At 51.8% G+C, this 20292-nt stretch overlaps 1 protein-coding gene across 1 annotated transcript in view; it reads left to right on the top strand.

The window, feature by feature from the left end:
• The window catches only part of C1GALT1 (core 1 synthase, glycoprotein-N-acetylgalactosamine 3-beta-galactosyltransferase 1), a 59315-nt gene extending 39777 nt beyond the window's left edge, over positions 1–19538 (top strand). The window contains exons 3-4 of the mRNA XM_038770328.1: positions 3369–4036; positions 17442–19538. Of these exons, the coding sequence (XP_038626256.1) occupies positions 3369–4036; positions 17442–17645 (872 nt within the window). The 3' untranslated portion in view covers positions 17646–19538. The remainder of the gene's footprint in view (positions 1–3368; positions 4037–17441) is intronic.
• The last annotated feature ends 754 nt before the right edge of the window (positions 19539–20292 follow it).

Genomic DNA, 20292 nt, shown 5'->3' on the forward strand with positions numbered 1-20292 from the left:
CCCCTGTCTCTCTCACTTATCTCTCGTTTTTTCTCTCTCTCTCCCCTCCCTCTCCTTCCTTCCAAGTGCCATGCAGAAGCCCAGGACTGACTGCCACGGTGGGTTGGCCCGGCAGGGCTCCGCGGGGGCCGTTTTCCTCCTGGCCTCCGGAGAGCCTGAGCCCCCCGGGCACCTCCCGGCAAGCCGTGCTGACGGCCAGCCCCAGCCTGTCCGTCCGAACCTCCCCGTGGGGCGTCCCAAAGTCCAGCCCAGGAGCAGACAGACTCCTTTCAATCAATCAATCAATCAATCGTATTTATTGAGCGCTTACTGTGTGCAGAGCACTGGACTAAGCGCTTGGGAAGTACAAGCTGGCAACATATAGAGACGGTCCCTACCCGACAGCGGGCTCACAGTCTAGAAGGGGGAGACAGAGAACAAAACCAAACAGATTAACAAAATAAAATAAATAGAATAGATATGTGCAAGTAAAATAAGGAAATAAATAGAGTAATAAATACGTACAAACATATATACATATATACAGGTGCTGTAGTCTACAGAGCAGAGTGGGAGGAAGATGAGAGGGAAAGGAAAAGGGTGGAGGGTTTTTAATGGTATTTAATAATAATAATAATAATAATAATAATGGTATTTGTCAAGCGCTTACTCTGTGCCAAGCACTGTTCCAAGCGCTGGGGTAGAAGCCAGTTTGCAGCCTCTGGGGTTTGTGTTCCAGGTACCTCTGGGAATGCGAAAGGGCTTCTGGAGATTTCCAGGCAGAGCAGGAAGAATCGATCATTCGCATTTATTGAGCGCTTACCGCACGCAGGGGGCCGTATTAAGTTCCTGGGAGAGGACAACACAGTATAACAGACCCGTCCCCTGCCCACGAAGACCTTACGGTCTAGAGGCAAATAATCAGATCGGACGCAGTCCCTGTCCCACGTGGGGCTCCCAGTCTCAATCCCCGTTTTCCAGGTGAGGGAACTGGGGTCCAGAGAAGTGAAGTGACTTCCCCAAGGTCACACAGCAGACGTGCGGCAGAGCCGGCCTCACTTCCCTCATCTGGAAAATGGGGGTGAAGGCCGTGAGCCCCAAGTGGAACGGGGACCGTGTCCAACCTGATTAGCTCGGATCTGCCCCAGCGCTCAGTACAGTGCCGGGCATGTAGTACACACTCTCTGAGTCAGAGAACCTGGGTTCTAATCCCAACTCCGCTCCTTGTGTGCTGTGTGACCTCGGGCAAGTCACTTCACTTCTCTGGGCCTCAGTTCCCTCAGCTGGGAAATGGGGATGAAGACTGTGAACCCCTTGTGGGACAGGGACCGTGTCCAGCCTGATTATCTTGTATCGAACCCAGGGCTTAGAACAGCGCTTGACACATAGTAAGCGCTTAACAAACACGCTTACTATTATCACTACTTCTCTGGGCCTCGGTTCCCTCCTGGAAAATGGGGATTATTCATTCATCCATTCAGTCGTATTTATTGAGCACTTAACGGTGCGCAGAGCACCGTACTAAGTGCTTGGGACAGTACAGTACAACAGTAAAGAGTGACATTCCCTGCCCACGGCGAGCTTACAGTCTGGAGGAGCCGTGAGCCCCGTATCTGTGAGTCTGACCCGATTACCTCGTACTTACCCCAGCGCTTAGAGCAGTGCCTGACACATAGTAGGCTCCTGTGCCTTCCCAGTGCCCTCCCACCCACCCCCAACACACCCAGGGTAGTTATTACCGTGCAGCATGGCTCAGTGGGAAGAGCCCAGGCTTGAAGCTTGGGAGCCAGAGGTCATGGCTTCTAATCCCATCTCCATTCATTCATTCATTCGATCGTATTTATTGAGCGCTTACTGTGTGCAGAGCACTGGACTAAGCGCTTGGGAAGTCCAAGTTGGCAACACAGAGAGGCGGTCCCTACCCAACAGTGGGCTCACAGTCTAGAAGGGGGGGACAGAGAACAAAACAAAACGTATTAACAAAATACAATAAATAGAAGAAATATGTACAAGTAAAATAAATAAATAAATAGAGTAATAATAGAGTAATAGAGCTGACGATCTCCGCCAATTGTCAGCTGTGTGACTTTGGGCAAGTCACTTCACTTCTCTGGGCCTCAGTTACCTCATCTGTAAAATGGGGATTAAGACTCTGAGCCCCCCCGGGACAACCTGATCACCTTGCATCCCCCCCAGCACTTAGAACAGTGCTTGGCACATAGTAAGTGCTTAATAAATGCCATTATTATTATTATTATTATTATGTCTGCTGTGTGACCATGGGCAAGTTACTTCACTTCTCTGAGCCTCAGTTACCTCATCTGTAAAATGGGGATTAAGACTGTGAGCCCCACGTGGGACAACCTCATTACCTTGTATCCCCCCCAGCGCTTAGAACAGTGCTTTGCACATAGTAAGCGCTTAATAAATGCCATTATTATTATTATAGTAGGCGCTTAACAGCGACCATAACCCTTATTATCATCACTTCTCCAGGCCTCAGTTCCCTCACCTGAAGAATGGAAATTAAAGCTTTGAGCCCCTTGTGGGGACAGGGACCGTATCCAACGGAGGGACCGTCTCTATATGTTGCCAACTTGTACTTCCCGAGCGTTTAGTACGGTGCACTGCACGCAGTAAGCGCTCAATAAATACGAATGGATGAATGAATGAATCAGCTCCTATCCACCCCGGCGCGTAGTAAGCGCTTAAGGGATGCCATATTAACAGAGCGGAGGGCGGGGAGTGTGTCTGCTTTTTGCTATAGTGAGAAGCAGTGCGGCTCAGTGGGAAGAGCCCGGGCTTGGGAGTCAGAGGTCGTGGGTTTGAATCCCGGCTCCGCCACCTGTCAGCTGGGTGACTCTGGGCAAGTCGCCTCACTTCTCTGGGCCTCAGTTCCCTCACCTGGAAAATGGGGATCAATCAATCAATCAATCGTATTTATTGAGCGCTTACTATGTGCAGAGCACTGTACTAAGCGCTTGGGAAGTACAGATTGGCAACACATAGAGACAGTCCCTACCCAACAGTGGGCTCACAGTCTAAAAGGGGGAGACAGAGAACAGAACCAAACTTACCAACAAAATAAAATAAATAGGATAGAAATGTACTGTGAGCCCCCCGTGGGACAGCCTGATGACCTGGTATCTCCCCCAGCGCTCCGAACGGCGCTTGGCACGTAGTCAGCGCTTACCAACCGCCATCATCACCGTTATCGTTATCGTTATTATCACATTGCCCTCTCCCGAGCGCCGAGTCCGGCGCTGGGCGGGCAGTCAGCGCTCGGTAAGTAGGAGCGATGGAAACGAGCGGGCGAAAGAGGGTTTTCTAACGAGAGAGTGTGTCGTCTCCCTCCCTCTCCCCCCGCCCGCCCGCCCGCCCGCCCGGAGATGAGGACACGGCCGTGGCGTCCGCCCTGTACGAGAAGGTGAAGGTGCTGTGCTGGGTGATGACGGGCCCGCAGAACCTGGAGAAGAAAGCCAAGCACGTCAAGGCCACGTGGGCCCGCCGCTGCAACCGGGTGCTGTTCATGAGCTCGGAGGCGGACGCGGACTTCCCGGCCGTGGGCCTGGAGACCAAAGAGGGCCGCGACCAGCTGTACTGGAAGACCATCCGCGCCTTCCAGTACGTCCACGACCGCCACTTGACCCAGGCGGACTGGTTCCTCAAGGCGGACGACGACACGTACGTGGTGCTGGACAACCTGCGGCGGCTGCTGGCCCGCCACGACCCCGAGCGGCCCCTCTACTTCGGCCGCCGGTTCAAGCCGTACGTGAAGCAGGGCTACATGAGCGGCGGGGCCGGCTACGTGCTGAGCCGCGAGGCCCTGCGGCGCTTCGTGGGCGCCTTCCGCACCAACAAGTGCTCCCACAGCTCCTCCATCGAGGACCTGGCGCTGGGCAAGTGCCTGGAGGCCCTGGACGTGCGGGCCGGCGACTCGCGCGACGGCAGCGGCAAGGAGACCTTCCACCCCTTCGTGCCCGAGCATCACCTCATCAGAGGCTACCTGCCCAAGACCTTCTGGTACTGGAACTATAACTATTACCCGGCCGTCGAGGTGAGCTTTCGGGACGGTTAAGACCGGTGGTGTTCGTTAAGCGGCTTTACTACGTGCCCGGCGCTGGGGCGGGCCGGTCGGGCAGTTCCCTCCGGGTGAGGGAACCGAGGGCCGGAGGCGTGAGGCGACTCGCCCCAGTCGGATGAGTGTGAGCCCGCTGTTGGGTAGGGACCTATATGGTGCCAACTTGTACTTCCCAAGCGCTCAGTACAGTGCTCTGCGCACGGTAAGCGCTCAATAAATACGATTGAATGAATGAGTGGCGGAGCCGGGATTAGACCCTACGGCCTTCCGACTCCCAAACCCGGGCTCCGTCCGCTACGCCGCGCCGCTTCGTTCGGCCGTATCGGCGGAGCGCTACCCATCGTGGGTGGCGTTTATTAAGCGCTTACTCTGTGCCAGGCACTGTACGAAGCGCTGGGGTAGACGCTGATAACAGTTATGGTATCGTCCTCATCATCGTCATCGTCCAGTTCATTCGGTCGTATTGGTTGAGCCCTTACTCATCGCTGTGTTTTTTGTTGAGCGCTTACTATGTGCCAGGCACCGTGCAAAGCGCTGGGGTAGATAATAATAATACTCATTCGCTCAGTCGGATTTATTGAGAAGCAGCGTGGCGCAGTGGAAAGAGCACGGGCTTTGGGGTCAGAGGTCATGGGTTCCAATCCCGGCTCTGCCAATTGTCAGCTGTGGGACTCTGGGCAAGTCACTTCACTTCTCTGTGCCTCAGTTCCCTCATCTGCAAAATGGGGATTAAGACTGTGAGCCCCCAGTGGGACAAGCTGATCACCTTGTAACCCCCACAGCGCTTTACACGTAGTAAGCGCTTAATAAATGCCATTATTATTATTATTATTGAGCGCTTACTGTGTGCAGAGCTCTGTACTAAGTGCTTGGGAGAAGACAGTAGAACAATAAGCAGGCACATGTCTCTATATGTTGCCAATTTGTACTTTGCAAGCGCTTAGTACAGTGCTCTGCACATAGTAAGTGCTCAATAAATACGATTGATGATGATGATGATTCCCTGCCCGCAATGAGCTTACAGTCTAGAGGGGAGACGGACCTCTTCCCCTCCTCCGTGCGCCGGGTTCGAGAGCCCACGGACCCTATTTCCCCTCCCACACCGGCGAGTTCAAGAATTTAGACTCTTCCCCCCGAGCACGGGCCTGAGGCATAATGAGGGGCAACCAACCGTCGTCATCGGCCATCACGATAGAGAAGTGGCGTGGTCTCTTGGAAAAAGCCCGGGCCTGGGAATCGGAGGGCCTGGGTTCATTCATTCATTCATTCAATCGTATTTATTGAGCGCTTACTGTGTGCAGAGCGCTGTACTAAGCGCTTGGGAAGTCCAAGTTGGCAACATATAGAGACGGTCCCCACCCAGCAGTGGGCTCACAGTCTAGAAGGGGGAGACAGAGAACAAAGCATATTAACAAAATAAAATCGATAGAATAAATATGTACAAATTAGAGTAATAAATACGTACAAACATTCATTCATTCAATCGTATTTATTGAGCCCTTACTGTGTGCAGAGCGCTGTACTAAGCGCTTGGGAAGTCCAAGTTGGCAACATATAGAGACGGTCCCCACCCAACAGTGGGCTTACAGTCTAGAAGAGGGAGACAGAGAACAAAGCATATTGACAAAATAAAACAAATAGAATAAATATGTACAAATTAAATAGAGTAATAAATATGTACAAACATTCATTTATTCAATCGTATTTATTGAGCGCTTACTGTGTGCAGAGCGCTGTACTAAGCGCTTGGGAAGTCCAAGTTGGCAACATATAGAGACGGTCCCCACCCAGCAGTGGGCTCACAGTCTAGAAGGGGGAGACAGAGAACAAAGCATATTGACAAAATAAAATAAATAGAATAAATATGTACAAATTAAATAGAGTAATAAATACGTACAAACATTCATTCATTCAATCGTATTTATTGAGCGCTTACTGTATGCAGAGCGCTGTACTAAGCGCTTGGGAAGTCCAAGTTGGCAACATATAGAGACTGTCCCCACCCAACAGTGGGCTCACAGTCTAGAAGGGGGAGACAGACAACAAAGCATATTAACAAAATAAAATAAATAGAATAAATATCTACAAATTAAATAGAGTAATAAATATGTACAAACATTCATTCATTCAATTGTATTTATTGAGCACTTACTGCGTGCAGAGGACTGTACTAAGCGCTTGGGAAGTCCAAGTTGGCAACCTAGAGAGACGGTCCCTACCCAACAGTGGGCTCACAGTCTAGAAGGGGGAGACAGAGAAGCAAACCAAACATATTAACAAAATAAAATAAATAGAATAAATATGTACAAGTAAAATAAATACATATATGCAGGTTCTCATCCCAGCTGCGCCACCAGCCTTCTGGGTGACCTTGGACAAGTCACGTCACTTCTCGAAGACACGGTCCCTGTCCCACATTGGTCTCACAGTCTAATAACAATAATAATAATGATATTTGTTAAGCGCTTACTCTGTGCAAAGCACTGTTCTAAGCGCTGGGGGGATACAAGGTGATCAGATTGTCCCACGTGGGGCTCACCGTCTTCATCCCCATTTTCCAGTTGAGGGAACTGAGGCCCAGAGAATAATAATAATGATAATGATGGCATTTGTTAAGCGCTTACAATGTGCAAAGCACCATTCTAAGTGCTGGGGGGGATACAAGGTGATCAGGTTGTCCCACGGGGGGCTCACAGTCTTCATCCCCATTTTACAGATGAGGGAACTGAGGCACAGAGAAGTGAAGTGACTTACCCAGAGTCCCACAGCAGACAAGTGGCAGAGCTGGCATTAGAACCCACGACCTCTGGCTCCCAATAATACTAATGATAATAATAATAATGATGGCATTTATTAAGTGCTTACTCTGTGCAAAGCACTGTTCTTAGCGCTGGGAAGGATACAAGGTGATCAGGTTGTCCCACGTGGGGCTCACAGTCTTAATCCAGTTTCTAGACTGTGAGCCCGCTGTTGGGTAGGGACCGTCTCTATATGTTGCCAACTTGGACTTCCCAAGCGCTTAGTACAGTGCTCTGCACACAGTAAGCGCTCAATAAATACGATTGAATGAATGAATGAATAATCCCCATTTTATAGATGAGGGAACTGAGGCCCAGAGAAGTGAAGTGACTTGCCCAGAGTCACACAGCTGACAGTTGGCGAAGCTGGGATTTGAACCCATGACTTCTGACTCCAAAGCCTGGGCTCTTTCCACTGAACCATGCGATTCGGGGCGATGAGGAGGGGAGGAGAAGCAGAGGAAAAGGGGGGCTCAGTCTGGGAAGGCCTCCTGGAGGAGGTGAGCTCTCAGTAAGGATTTGAAGGGAGGAAGAGAGCTATTTTGGCGGATTCAGTCATTCGTATTTATTAATAATAATAATAATGATAGCATTTATTAAGTGCTTACTCTGTGCAAAGCACTGTTCTAAGCGCTGGGGAGGTTACAAGGTGATCAGTTTGTCCCACGTGGGGCTCATCGTCTTAATCCCCATTTTACAGAGGAGGTAACTGAGGCCCAGAGAATAATAATAATAATAATAATAATGGCATTTATTAAGCGCTTACTATGTGCAAAGCACTGTTCTAAGCACTGGGGTAGATACAAGGAAATCAAGTTGTCCCACAGGGGGCTCACAGTCTTAATCCCCATTTTACAGAGGAGGTAACTGAGGCCCAGAGAAGTGAAGTAACTTGCCCAAAGTCACACAGCTGACAAGTGGCGGAGCCGGGACTCGAACCCATGACCTCTGACTTCAAAGCCCGGGCTCTGTCCCCTGAGCCACGCAGCTTCCCTGAGCAGTGCTTACTGTGTGCAGAGCACTGGACTAAGCGCTTACGTGAGGAGGGAGGGCGTTCCAGGACAGAGGTAGGACGTGGGGCAGGGGTTGATGGCGGGATGGGCGAGAAGGAGAGCGGGAGGCTGAGGAGAGGCAGAGGATGAGGAGGGAGGCCGAGAAAAGAGAGAGAGAGAGAGACAGACAGAGAGAGAGAAAGAAAGAGAGAGAGAGAGAGAGAGAGAAAGAGAAAGAAAGAAAGAAAGAAAGAGAAAGAAAGAAAGAAAGAAGGGAGGGAGGGAGGAAGGAAGAAAGACAGACAGAAAGAAAGAAAGAAAGACAGACAGACAGAAAGACAGAAAGAAAGAAAGAAATACAGAAAGACAGAAAGAAAGAAAGAGAGAGAGAGAGAGAGAGAGAAAGAAAAAGAAAGAAGAAAGAAAGAGGGAGAGAGTCAGTCCGCCCACTTATCTCGCCTTTTCGGACTGTGGACGTCTCTTCTCTCATTATCTCTGGCTCCTTCTCTGTCCCTGCTCTCTGGCAGGGCTGGTCTTCTAGACTGTGAGCCCACTGCTGGGTAGGGACCGTCTCTATATGTTGCCAACTTGGACTTCCCAAGGGCTTAGTACAGTGCTGTGCACACAGTGAGCGCTCAATAAATACGACTGATTGATTGATTGATTGACTGATTGGCCATTTTGCCGGATCATCGCCTGTGGACTTCTCTCCATGTCTCTGGCTCCCTGCCTGTGTCTCTCTCTCCTTTTCTCTGTCCGTCCCTGCCCTCTGGCTGTTTTACTGGGTTCTAACTCTCCTTTCAGTGTCTCTTTTTTTTTTTCTGATGGCATTTATTAAGCGCTTACTATGTGCAAAGCACTGTTCTAAGCGCTGGGGAGGTTACAAGGTGATCGGGTTGTCCCACATGGGGCTCTCTTCTTTTCTCTGTCCGTCCCTGCCCTGTGGCTGTTTTACTGGGTTCTAACTCTTCTTTCAGTGTCTCTTTTTTTTTTTTTGATGGCATAGAGAAGCAGCGTGGCTCAGTGGAAAGAGCACAGGCTTTGGAGTCAGAGGTTATGGGTTCGAATTCCGACTCCACTACATGTCTGCTGTGTGACCTTGGGCAAGTCACTTAACTTCTCTGAGCCTCAGTTACCTCATCTGTAAAATGGGGATTAAGACTGTGAGCCCCCTGTGGGACAACTTGATCACCTTGTGTCCCCCCCAGCGCTTAGAACAGTGCTCTGCACATAGTAAGCGCTTAGCAAATGCCATCGTTAATCAATCAATCAATCGTATTTATTGAGCTCTTACTGTGTGCAGAGCACTGTACTAAGCGCTTGGGAAGTCCAAATTGGCAACATATAGAGACGGTCCCTACCCAACAGCGGGCTCACAGTCTAGAAGGGGGAGACCGACAACAAAACAAAACATATTAACCAAAGAAAATAAATAGAATATGTAGAGGTAAAATAAACATATATACATATATACATTCTTGTCTTCTTGTCTCTGTTCATCCCTGCTCTCTGGCTGTTTTGCTGAGACCGTGACTCTACTTCCCTCTGTGTCTCTGGCTCCTTCACTGTGTGTCTCTCTCTCTCTTCTTGTCTCTGTCCACCCCTGCTCTCTGGCTGTTTTGCTGAGACCGTGACTCTACTTCCCTCTGTGTCTCTGGCTCCTTCAATCAATCAATCAATCGTATTCACTGAGCGCTTACTGTGTGCAGAGCACTGTACTAAGCGTTTGGGAAGTCCAAGTTGGCAACATATAGAGACGGTCCCTACCCACCAGTGGGTTCACAGTCTAAAAGGGGGAGACAGAGAACAAAACCAAACCTACTAACAAAATAAAATAAATAGAATAGATATGTACAAGTAAAATAAATACATAAATAAATAGTGTGTCACTGTGTGTCTCTCTCTCTCTTCTTGTCTCTGTCCATCCCTGCTCTCTGGCTGTTTTGCTGAGACTGTGACTCTACTTACCCTCTGTGTCTCTGGATCCTTTACTGTGTGTCTCTCTCTTCTTGTCTCTGTTCATCCCTGCTCTCTGGCTGTTTCGCCGAGTCTCCGACTATATGTCCCCTTCTAGACTGTGAGCCCGCTGTTGGGTTGGGACCGTCTCTATACGTTGCCAACTTGCACTTCCCAAGCGCTTAGTATAATAATAATAATAATAATAATGATGGCATTTATTAAGCACTTACTATGTGCAAAGCCCTGTTCTAAGCGCTGGGGGAGGTTACAAGGTGATCAGGTTGTCCCACAGAGGGCTTACAATCTTAATCCCCATTTTTACAAATGAGGTAACTGAGGCACAGAGAAGTTAATCAGTCAATCAATCATATTTATTGAACGCTTACTGCGTGCAGAGCACTGTACTAAGCACTTGCGAATTACAAGTTCGCAACATATAGAGACGGTCCCTACCCAACAGTGGGCTCACAGTCTAAAGGTTAAGTGACTTGCCCAAAGTCACACAACTGACAATTGGCGGAGTGAGATTTGAACCCATGACCTCTGACTGCAAAGCCCAGGCTCCTTCCACTGAGCCACGCTGCTTAGTACAGTGCTCTGCACACAGTAAGCGCTCAATAAATACGATTGAATGAATGAATGAATGAATATGTCTTTCTTTCCCTCTCTCCTCTTGTCTCTGACCATTTCTCTGGGCCCCTGACTCGTTCTGATGTCTGTCTCCCCCCTTCTAGACTGTGAGCCCATTGAGGGCAGGGATTGTCTCTATTTGTTTCAGAATTGTACTTTCCAAGCGCTTAGTACAGTGCTCTGCACACAGTAAGCGCTCAATAAATGCGACAATGAATGAGAGGCAGAGGCTGAGGAAGGGGATCTTTTGATGTCTGTCTCCCCCACTTCTAGACTGTGAGCCCGTTGAGGGCAGGGATTGTCTCTATCTGTTTCTGAATTGTACTTTCCAAGTGCTTAGTACAGTGCTCTGCACACAGTAAGTGCTCAATAAATGCGCCTGAATGAATGAGAGGCTGAGGCTGAGGAAGGGGATGTTTTGATGTGTGTCTCCCCCACTTCTAGACGTGAGCCCGTGTGGGCAGGGATTGTCTCTATCTGTTTCTGAATTGTGCTTTCCAAGCGCTTAGTACAGTGCTCTGCACACAGTAAGCGCTCAATAAATGCGACTGAATGAATGAGAGGCGGAGGCTGAGGAAGGGGATCTTTTGATGTCTGTCTCCCCCACTTCTAGACTGTGAGCCCGTTGAGGGCAGGGATTGTCTCTATCTGTTTCTGAATTGTACTTTCCAAGTGCTTAGTACAGTGCTCTGCACACAGTAAGCGCTCAATAAATGCGCCTGAATGAATGAGAGGCTGAGGCTGAGGAAGGGGATGTTTTGATGTGTGTCTACCCCACTTCTAGACGTGAGCCCGTGTGGGCAGGGATTGTCTCTGTTTCTGAATTGTGCTTTCCAAGCGCTTAGTATAGTGCTCTGCACGCAGTAAGCGCTCAATAAATGCGACTGAATGAATGAGAGGCGGAGGCTGAGGAGGGAGATGAGGCTGAGGCGGAAGAGGGGAGGGGGGAGACTGAGGAAGGGGGAGGTGGAGGCTGAGGACTCCACACTCTTTTAGACTGTGAGCCCACTGTTGGGTAGGGACCGTCTCTATATGTTGCCAACTTGTACTTCCCAAGTGCTTAGTACAGTGCTCTGCACACAGTAAGCGCTCAATAAATACGATTGATTGATTGATTGAGAGATGCGGAGGCTGAGGTGGAAAAGGGAGAGAGGGAGACTGAGGAAGGGGCAGGAGGAGGCTGAGGAGAGATGCGGGGGCTGAGGTGGAAAAGGGAGAGAGGGAGTCTGAGGAAGGGGGAGGTGGGGGCTAAGGAGAGATGCGGAGGCTGAGGTGGAAAAGGGAGAGAGGGAGACTGAGGAAGGGGGAGGTGGAGGCTGAGGAGGGATGCAGGGGCTGAGGTGGAAAAGGGAGAGAGGGAGACTGAGGAAGGGGGAGGTGGAGGCTGAGGAGGGATGCAGGGGCTGAGGTGGAAAAGGGAGAGAGGGAGACTGAGGAAGGGGGAGGCGGAGGCTGAGGAGAGATGCGGAGGCTGAGGTGGAAAAGGGAGAGAGGGAGACTGAGGAAGGGGGAGGTGGAGGCTGAGGTGGAAAAGGGAGAGAGGGAGACTGAGGAAGGGGGAGGTGGAGGCTGAGGGGGGATGCAGGGGCTGAGGTGGAAAAGGGAGAGAGGGAGACTGAGGAAGGGGGAGGCGGAGGCTGAGGAGAGATGCGGAGGCTGAGGTGGAAAAGGGAGAGAGGGAGACTGAGGAAGGGGGAGGTGGAGGCTGAGGTGGAAAAGGGAGAGAGGGAGACTGAGGAAGGGGGAGGTGGAGGCTGAGGGGGGATGCAGGGGCTGAGGTGGAAAAGGGAGAGAGGGAGACTGAGGAAGGGGGAGGCGGAGCCTGAGGAGAGATGCGGAGGCTGAGGTGGAAAAGGGAGAGAGGGAGACTGAGGAAGGGGGAGGTGGAGGCTGAGGTGGAAAAGGGAGAGAGGGAGACTGAGGAAGGGGGGAGGTGGAGGCTGAGGGGGGATGCAGGGGCTGAGGTGGAAAAGGGAGAGAGGGAGACTGAGGAAGGGGGAGGCGGAGGCTGAGGAGAGATGCGGAGGCTGAGGTGGAAAAGGGAGAGAGGGAGACTGAGGAAGGGGGGAGGTGGAGGCTGAGGTGGAAAAGGGAGAGAGGGAGACTGAGGAAGGGGGAGGTGGAGGCTGAGGGGGGATGCAGGGGCTGAGGTGGAAAAGGGAGAGAGGGAGACTGAGGAAGGGGGAGGCGGAGCCTGAGGAGAGATGCGGAGGCTGAGGTGGAAAAGGGAGAGAGGGAGACTGAGGAAGGGGGAGGCGGAGGCTGAGGAGCCGGAAGCGGAGGCCGAGGAGGGAGAGGCAGAGGATGGAGCCCGTGAATGACGTGGTTAAAATGGCCTTTGGCCCAGGCCCCAGAGTAACCCACACCTCGGAGGAGGTGAGTCACAATCAGATAAGCCAGTGGCCCTTGGGCAAACACACCCTCTCCTCCTCCCACCCAGGGCACCCTCCTCCTCCTCCTCCTCCTCCTCCTCCTCTTCCTCCTCCCCCGGGAGGCCCCTCGGAGGCCCCACCGCCCAGAGAGCCACGTGTCGGCACAGCGGGAGGCCACGGTGGCACCGGGATTCAGTCGGTCGTATTTATCGAGCGCTTCCTGTGTGCAGAGCGCTGTAATGATAATAATGATGGTATTTGTTAAGCGCTTACTATGTGCAGAGCGCTGTAATAATAATAATGATGGTATTTGTTAAGCGCTTACTATGTGCAAAGCACCGTTCTAAGCACTAGGGAGGTTACAAGGTGATCAGGTTGTCCCACGGGAGGGGGTCACGGTTTTAATCCCCATTTTACAGATGAGGAAACTGAGGCACAGAAAAGTTAAGCTGACAGTTGGCGGAGCCAGGATTTGAACCCCTAACCTCTGACTCCAAAGCCCCTGCTCTTTCCACTGAGCCACGCTGCTGCTCCTAAGCGCTGTACTAAGCACTGTAGAGAAGCAGCGTTGCTCAGTGGAAAGAGCACAGGATTTGGAGTCAGAGGTCATGGGTTCAAATCCTGGCTCCGCCAGTTGTCAGCTGGGTGACTTTGGGCAAGTCACGTCACTTCTCTGGGCCTCAGTTCCCTCATCCGTAAAATGGGGATTAAGACTGTGAGCCCCCTGTGGGACAACCTGATCACTGTGTAACCTTCCTAGCGCTTAGAACAGTGCTTTGCACATAGTAAGCGCTTAATAAATGTCATTATTATTATTATTATTATTATTATTATTATTACTAAGCGCTCAGGAGAGGACGCTAGAACAATAAACAGACACATTCCCTGCCCACAGTGAGCTTACAGTCTAGAGGACAGTGAGGAGTGTGGAATCCCCCTCTTCTGGTCGTAGCCTACGGGAGAAGGGGGCGAAGAATCATCATCATCATCATCAATCGTATTTATTGAGCGCTTACTGTGTGCAGACCACTGTACTAAGCGCTTGGGAAGTACAAATTGGCAACATATAGAGACAGTCCCTACCCAACAGTGGGCTCACAGTCGAAAAGGGGGAGACAGAGAACAAAACCAAACATACTAACAAAATAAAATAAATAGAATAGATAAGTACAAGTAAAATAAATAACCCTGCTCCCCCAAATTCCTTTTAATAAATAACAATAGTTCTATTAGGTGCTTATTATATGCCTAGCACTGTTCTAAGCACTGGGGTAGATACAAGCTAATCGGGTTGGACACAGTCCCCGGCCCACATGGGGCTCACGGTCTCAATCCCCATTTTACAGATGAGGGAACTGAGGCCCAGAGGAGTGAAGTGACTCACCCAAGGTCACACAGCGGGCAAGTGGCAGAACCGGGATCTTCCCCAGTGTTTAGAACAGTGCTTGGCACATAAAGCTAAACAAATAAGAAGCAGCATGGCATAATGGATAGAGCCCAGGCTTGGGAGTCAGCAGGTCATGGGTTCTAATCCTGGCTCCTCCACTCGTCTGCTGTGTGACCTTGGGCAAGCCGCTTCCCGTCTCTGGGCCTCAGTTGCCTCATCTGCGAAATTGGGATGAAGACTGTGAGCCCCACGTGGGACAGGGATTGTGCCCAATCCAATTTGCTTGTAATAATAATAATAATGATGGCATTTATTAAGCGCCTACTATGTGCAAAGCACCGTTCTAAGCGCTGGGGAGGTTACAAGGTGATCAGGTTGTCCCACGGGGGGCTCACAGGCTTCATCCCCATTTTACAGATGAGGTAACTGAGGCCCAGAGAAGTGAAGTGACTTGCCCAAAGTCACACAGCTGACAGTTGGTGGAGCTGGGATTTGAACCCATGACCTCTGACTCCAAAGCCCAGGCTCTTTCCAGTGAGCCACGCCAGTGCTTAGTACAGTGCCTGGCAATTAGTAAGTGCTTAACAAATACCGTTATTATTCTTATTAATTATTATTAAATATTATTATTAATGTTATTATTATCCTGCCTGCGTACTTGTTTGATTGTACTCGCCTAAGCTCTTAGTACAGCAGCGTGGCTCGGTGGAAAGAGCGCGGGCTTGGGTGTCACAGGTCAGGGGTTCGAATCCCGCCTCCCCCACATGTCTGCTGTGTGACCTCGGGCAAGTCACTTCACTTCTCTGGGCCTCAGTTCCCTCATCTGTAAAATGGGGATGAAGACTGTGAGCCCCACATGGGACAACCTCATCTTCTTGCATTCCCCCCAGCGCTTAGAACAGTGCTTTGCACATAGAAAGCGCTTAACAAATACCAACATTATTATTATTATTCTTATTACAGTGCTCTGCACACAGTAAGTGCTCAATGAGTAGGATTAATTGGTCTTGAAAGCTATTTTAATGGTATTTAAGGCCTGTATTTATCCTGGGTCAGGCACTTTACTAAACTCTGGGTAGATCGAGTAATAATAATAATAATAATAATAATAATAATAATAATAATGTTGGCATTTGTTAAGCGCTTACTATGTGCAAAGCACTGTTCTAAGCGCTTGGGGGATACAAAGTGATCAGGTTGTCCCACGTGGGGCTCACAGTCTTAATCCCCATTTTACAGATGAAAATTTCAGTGAGTAATCAGGCCGGGCACAGTCCGTGTCGCGCACGGGGCTCACGGCCTTAATCTGATTAAGACTGATTAACGCTCGATAAATACGATTGATTTAATCTGATGGATTCAGTTCCTCGCCCCGACATTTCTCCCAAATGGATCCTTGAGTCACAACGTAGGTGGGTTTTCATTTTCCCTTCCAGAAAAAACAGCGTGGCTTAGTGGAACGAGCCCGGACTTGGGAGTCCGAGGTCATGGGTTCTAATCCCGGCTCCGCCACTCGTCAGCTGTGTGACTTTGGACAAGTCACTTAACTTCTCTGGGCCTCAGTGGCCTCATCTGTAAAATGGGGATGAAGACTGTGAGCCCCATGTGGGACAACCTGATTACTCTGTATCTACTCCAGCGCTTAAAATAGTGCTTGGCACATAGTAAGCGCTTAACAAATACCTGAGCCCCATGTGGGCTCTATTACTCTATTTATTTATTTATTTATTTTACTTGTACATATCTATCTTATTTATTTTATTTTGTTGATATGTTTGGTTTCGTTCTCTGTCTCCCCCTTTTAGACTGTGAGCCCACTGTTGTGTAGGGACTGTCTCTATGTGTTGCCAATTTGTACTTCCCAAGCGCTTAGTACAGTGCTCTGCACATAGTAAGCGCTCAATAAATACGATTGATGATGATGATGATGATGTGGGACAACCTGATTACCCTGTATCTACTCCAGTGCTTAAAATGGTGCTTGGCACATAGTAAGCGCTTAACAAATGCCATTATTATTATCACTACCCAATTGGGTACATTTGTACTTATTTATTACTCTGCTTTATTGATGGTGTATATATAGCTATAATTGTATTTTCATTCAGTCGTATTTATTGATTGATTGATTTATTCATGGAAGCAGCGTGGCTCAGTGGAAAGACCACGGGCTTTGGAGTCAGCGGTCATCAGTTCAAATCCCGGCTCTGCCACTTGTCAGCTGTGTGACCTTGGGCAAGTCACTTCACTTCTCTGGGCCTCAGTTATTACCTCATCCGGAAAATGGGGATTAAAACTGTGGGTGACCTTGGGCAAGTCACTTCACTTCTCTGTGCCTCACTTATTACCTCATCTGGAAAATGGGGATTAAAACTGTGAGCCCCCCGTGGGACAACCTGATCACCTTGTAAGCTCCCCAGCGCTTAGAACAGTGCTTTGCACGTTGTAAGCACTTAATAAATGCCATTATTATTATTATTATTATTATTGAGCGCTTACTGTGTGCAGAGCACTGTACTAAGCGCTTATTTTTGTTCTGACGATTTTGACCCCCGTCTGCATGTTTTGTCGTCTGTCTCCCCCTTCTAGACTGGGAGCCCGTCGTTGGGTAGGGATTGTCTCTGCCACTTGTCAGCTGTGTGACCTTGGGCAAGTCACTTCACTTCTCTGGGCCTCAGTTATTACCTCATCTGGAAAATGGGGATTAAAACTGTGTGTGACCTTGGGCAAGTCACTTAACTTCTCTGTGCCTCAGTTATTACCTCATCTGGAAAATGGGGATTAAAACTGTGAGCCCCCCGTGGGACAACCTGATCACCTTGTAAACTCCCCAGCGCTTAGAACAGTGCTTTGCACGTTGTAAGCGCTTAATAAATGCCATTATTATTATTATTATTATTGAGCGCTTACTGTGTGCAGAGCACTGTACTAAGCGCTTATTTTTGTTCTGACGATTTTGACACCCGTCTGCATGTTTTGTCGTCTGCCCCCCCCCCCCCTTCTAGACTGGGAGCCCGTCGTTGGGTAGGGATCGTCTCTATCTGTTGCCAGTTTGTACTTCCCGAGCGCTTAGTCCAGTGCTGTGCACACAGGAAGCGCTCAATCAATACGATTGAAGGAATGAATGAATGAATTGCCAGGGAGAAGCCCTCGTGATGCTAAATCCGAGACCGGATGTGCCGAATTGGGGAAGAGGGTTACGATGAAGCCAATTTTGGCGGGGTTTTTTTCTTTCCCCTTTAGGGTCCCGGGTGCTGTTCGGATCTCGCCATCTCATTCCACTACGTGGACCCCACCACTATGTACCAGCTGGAATATCTGACCTACCACCTCCGTCCGTACGGCTACAGGTACAGGTACCAGCCCGAGGCCCCCGAGCCCCCCGAGAGGCAGACCAGCCAAGCCAACGGCCACGAAGCTTCCAAGACGAGCGTCGGCAGCCCCTGACCACCCCCCCCCCCGAACCCCGACCCCCGAGACGCCCACGGAGGGACGGGAAGGGTGGGATCGGCCCACGCGTTCCCGACCGTCAGCGGCTGCGAGAAGGAAGCTGGGATTTGAGCTGTGAAATGTGTGCGTGCTGTGTGTGTGTGTCGGGTGCGTATGTGGTGTGTGCGTGTGCAGGTGATGGTAATATATATACTTATATGTATATATATATATATACACACGCACATGAAGAATTTGTATTTGAAAAACTCAGCCGGGCCGGGGGTTGGTGGGCGGGCGGGATAAAGGCTGAGAGACCCCGACCGACCCCGGCACCGCACCGCGAGGCGGACGGCGGGATCGGGCTGGGATCTCGGGGGGCCGAGGGGGTGCCCCCCCAAGAAGGATTGGCAGTTCCGAGCCGGACCCGCCGCCCCGAGGACGCTCCGGCGTCCCTTCCCTCCGAATCTGGGTTCGGATCTGAGATGCGGCCCCGGGAGGGGGGGAAGGTGATTTTTCCCAACTTCCGCTCTCCTCGTCCGGGAACGGAAACCCCATCGGGAAGGGGTCTCGACACCGGCGGGGAGGGGAGGTCTCTCCCTGAGCGGTGATTTTGCCAAACTGGAAGTGGGGGGCGTGGGATTGAGCCCCCAGCTCACCCAGGAGGCGGTTGACCTGTGGTTCCAACAAAAAGGCCCCTTCTCCTCCCCCTCAAACACACGCACGCACACTCCCTGACATGTTGGAGAGGTGTCTTCCCGTCTTTAGCCGGCTGCACTTTATCCCCCATCCCCAAGTGACTCCGGATCTCTGTCTCCAGTCAGGGTTTTACCGCTCTTTGCGGGCGGTTTTTTCCTCCACTGTGCCAAGGAGTTTACTAGTGTTTACGGACCCGAGTTATTCGGCGGGGCTGTGGATCGTTGGTTACCTCTGCGGAGTTCTGTGGGAATCGAGGCCGGGGGCGTGGGGGACCCACCCCGGGGGTCGTGTAGAAGAGGTCCACTCCCAGGGGTTTCAGAGTCGGCTTCGGGCCGAGGAAAACGGCAGGGTGGGGGCCGAACTGGAACGTCCACCTGAGGACCGGTGGGCAGGACGGGAGCCTTCCGGGAGCGAAAACCCATCCCCGTGTGGTTTAGAGAGCGAGCACGAGTCCCAGACAGGAAGAATGTGGAGGGAGAGGGAGGAGGAGGGAGATGGAGAGACCCCTCCACCGGATGGGTGAGCCGGGAGCCCCGATCTTCCAGACGGAGAGTGTCCCCGCAAGCCCAGAGCGCAACTTCCTTCATGGACCCGGCAACCGTCCGGTCCGTCGTCCGGCGACGACCCGGTCCGCCCTTGAAAGGCGCGCCGACCCTCAGGTGGGAGCCCCGCCGCTTTCGATCGGTAGGCGCGCGACCCTGGTGGCGGTCCCCGGGGAGAAAGGGAGCGCCCCGAGTCTCACCCGAGTGGTCGTCGAAGGTGGTCGGCTGGTCCTTCCCTAGCAGACCTCAGGAGCTCACACGTTTCAACCGTTTCGTCACAAGAACCTGGCTAGACGTCAAGGGAGCGGGCCCCGCTTCCTAAGGTGAGAGGTATTAAATGCCGACCACGTGCCCAACTCCGCGCCCAAAGCTGGGGTGGAGGCAGCGTCTTCAGAGCGGACAGAGTCCCCGGCCCGCTGAGACGGGGAGAAGTGGCTTCAGCCCCACCTTGCTGAAGGGGGAGCGGAGGCCCGGCACGAAGAAGCGACTCACCTGAGGTGGCCTGGCAGAGCCAGGACTAGAACCCGAGTCTCGAGGAACAGCCGAGCCGGACTAGGCCGTTTTGGGGCCGGCCAGCTACTCCCAGGACCATAGGTTCGTTTTCAAGTCCAGGGCTTCCTCTTCTCACGCGGAGGAACGTCGGCCGTCGAGCTCGCCGGCCCCCGGGAACCGGACCGGACGTCCGGGCGGCGGACGGGAGTCGAAGCTTAGTTTAAGGACGTCAGATCCAGAGGGAAATGTTTGTGTCGCCCCTTCCTCAGCCAGAGCGATTAACCACTGAATGTTTCCGGATTCCCCGTTGTGACAGAGAAGCCGGCCGAGGGGGAGCCCGAAATCCCGGCCCGCGATTCCGACGCTCCCTAGGCCCTTCAACCTGCTGCCGGCTGGGCTCTGCCCACTCCTCGGTCTCGATAGTTGCCCCCCGCTTCTCTCCGCTAGCCACATCTACCTCCAGCCTGACCCCCGAGCTCTGGGTTTCCGGGACCGTAGCGAGGCTTTGGGCTGGGGAGGTTCCCGAGACCGCTGAGAACGACTGCCCGGATGGAGACGAGTTGCCCGCTGCCCCTTAGCGTCTGGGGCTCCCGCCTCAAGGGACTCGCCCCGTTGCCGGTGATTCCCCTTGGAAGAAGGGCAGCAAAATCCGCTTCCCGTCGGACCTGGCGGGGCCTACGACGCTCTGCCCATTCCACCGCGGTCCCCCCGGGACATTCCGGCTCAGGCCGGGCCTCTCGCCCCTCGTCCGGCCCGCGGGCAGCCTCCCCGCGTCCCACCGTCCTCGGCCCGGGAGAAGGCCCCGGGCGGGCTGCTTTGGTGGTCATCTACAAGTCGTTTGGCGGCCCGCTTACCTGGGACCGTGCTAGGAGGGTCCGCCAGCGTGCTCGGCCTCCCTGCTAACACGGGGAGACCCCGAGAGGAAACCAGGG

This window comes from Tachyglossus aculeatus, chromosome 2, assembly GCF_015852505.1.
Source record: "Tachyglossus aculeatus isolate mTacAcu1 chromosome 2, mTacAcu1.pri, whole genome shotgun sequence".
Lineage (NCBI taxonomy): Eukaryota > Metazoa > Chordata > Mammalia > Monotremata > Tachyglossidae > Tachyglossus > Tachyglossus aculeatus.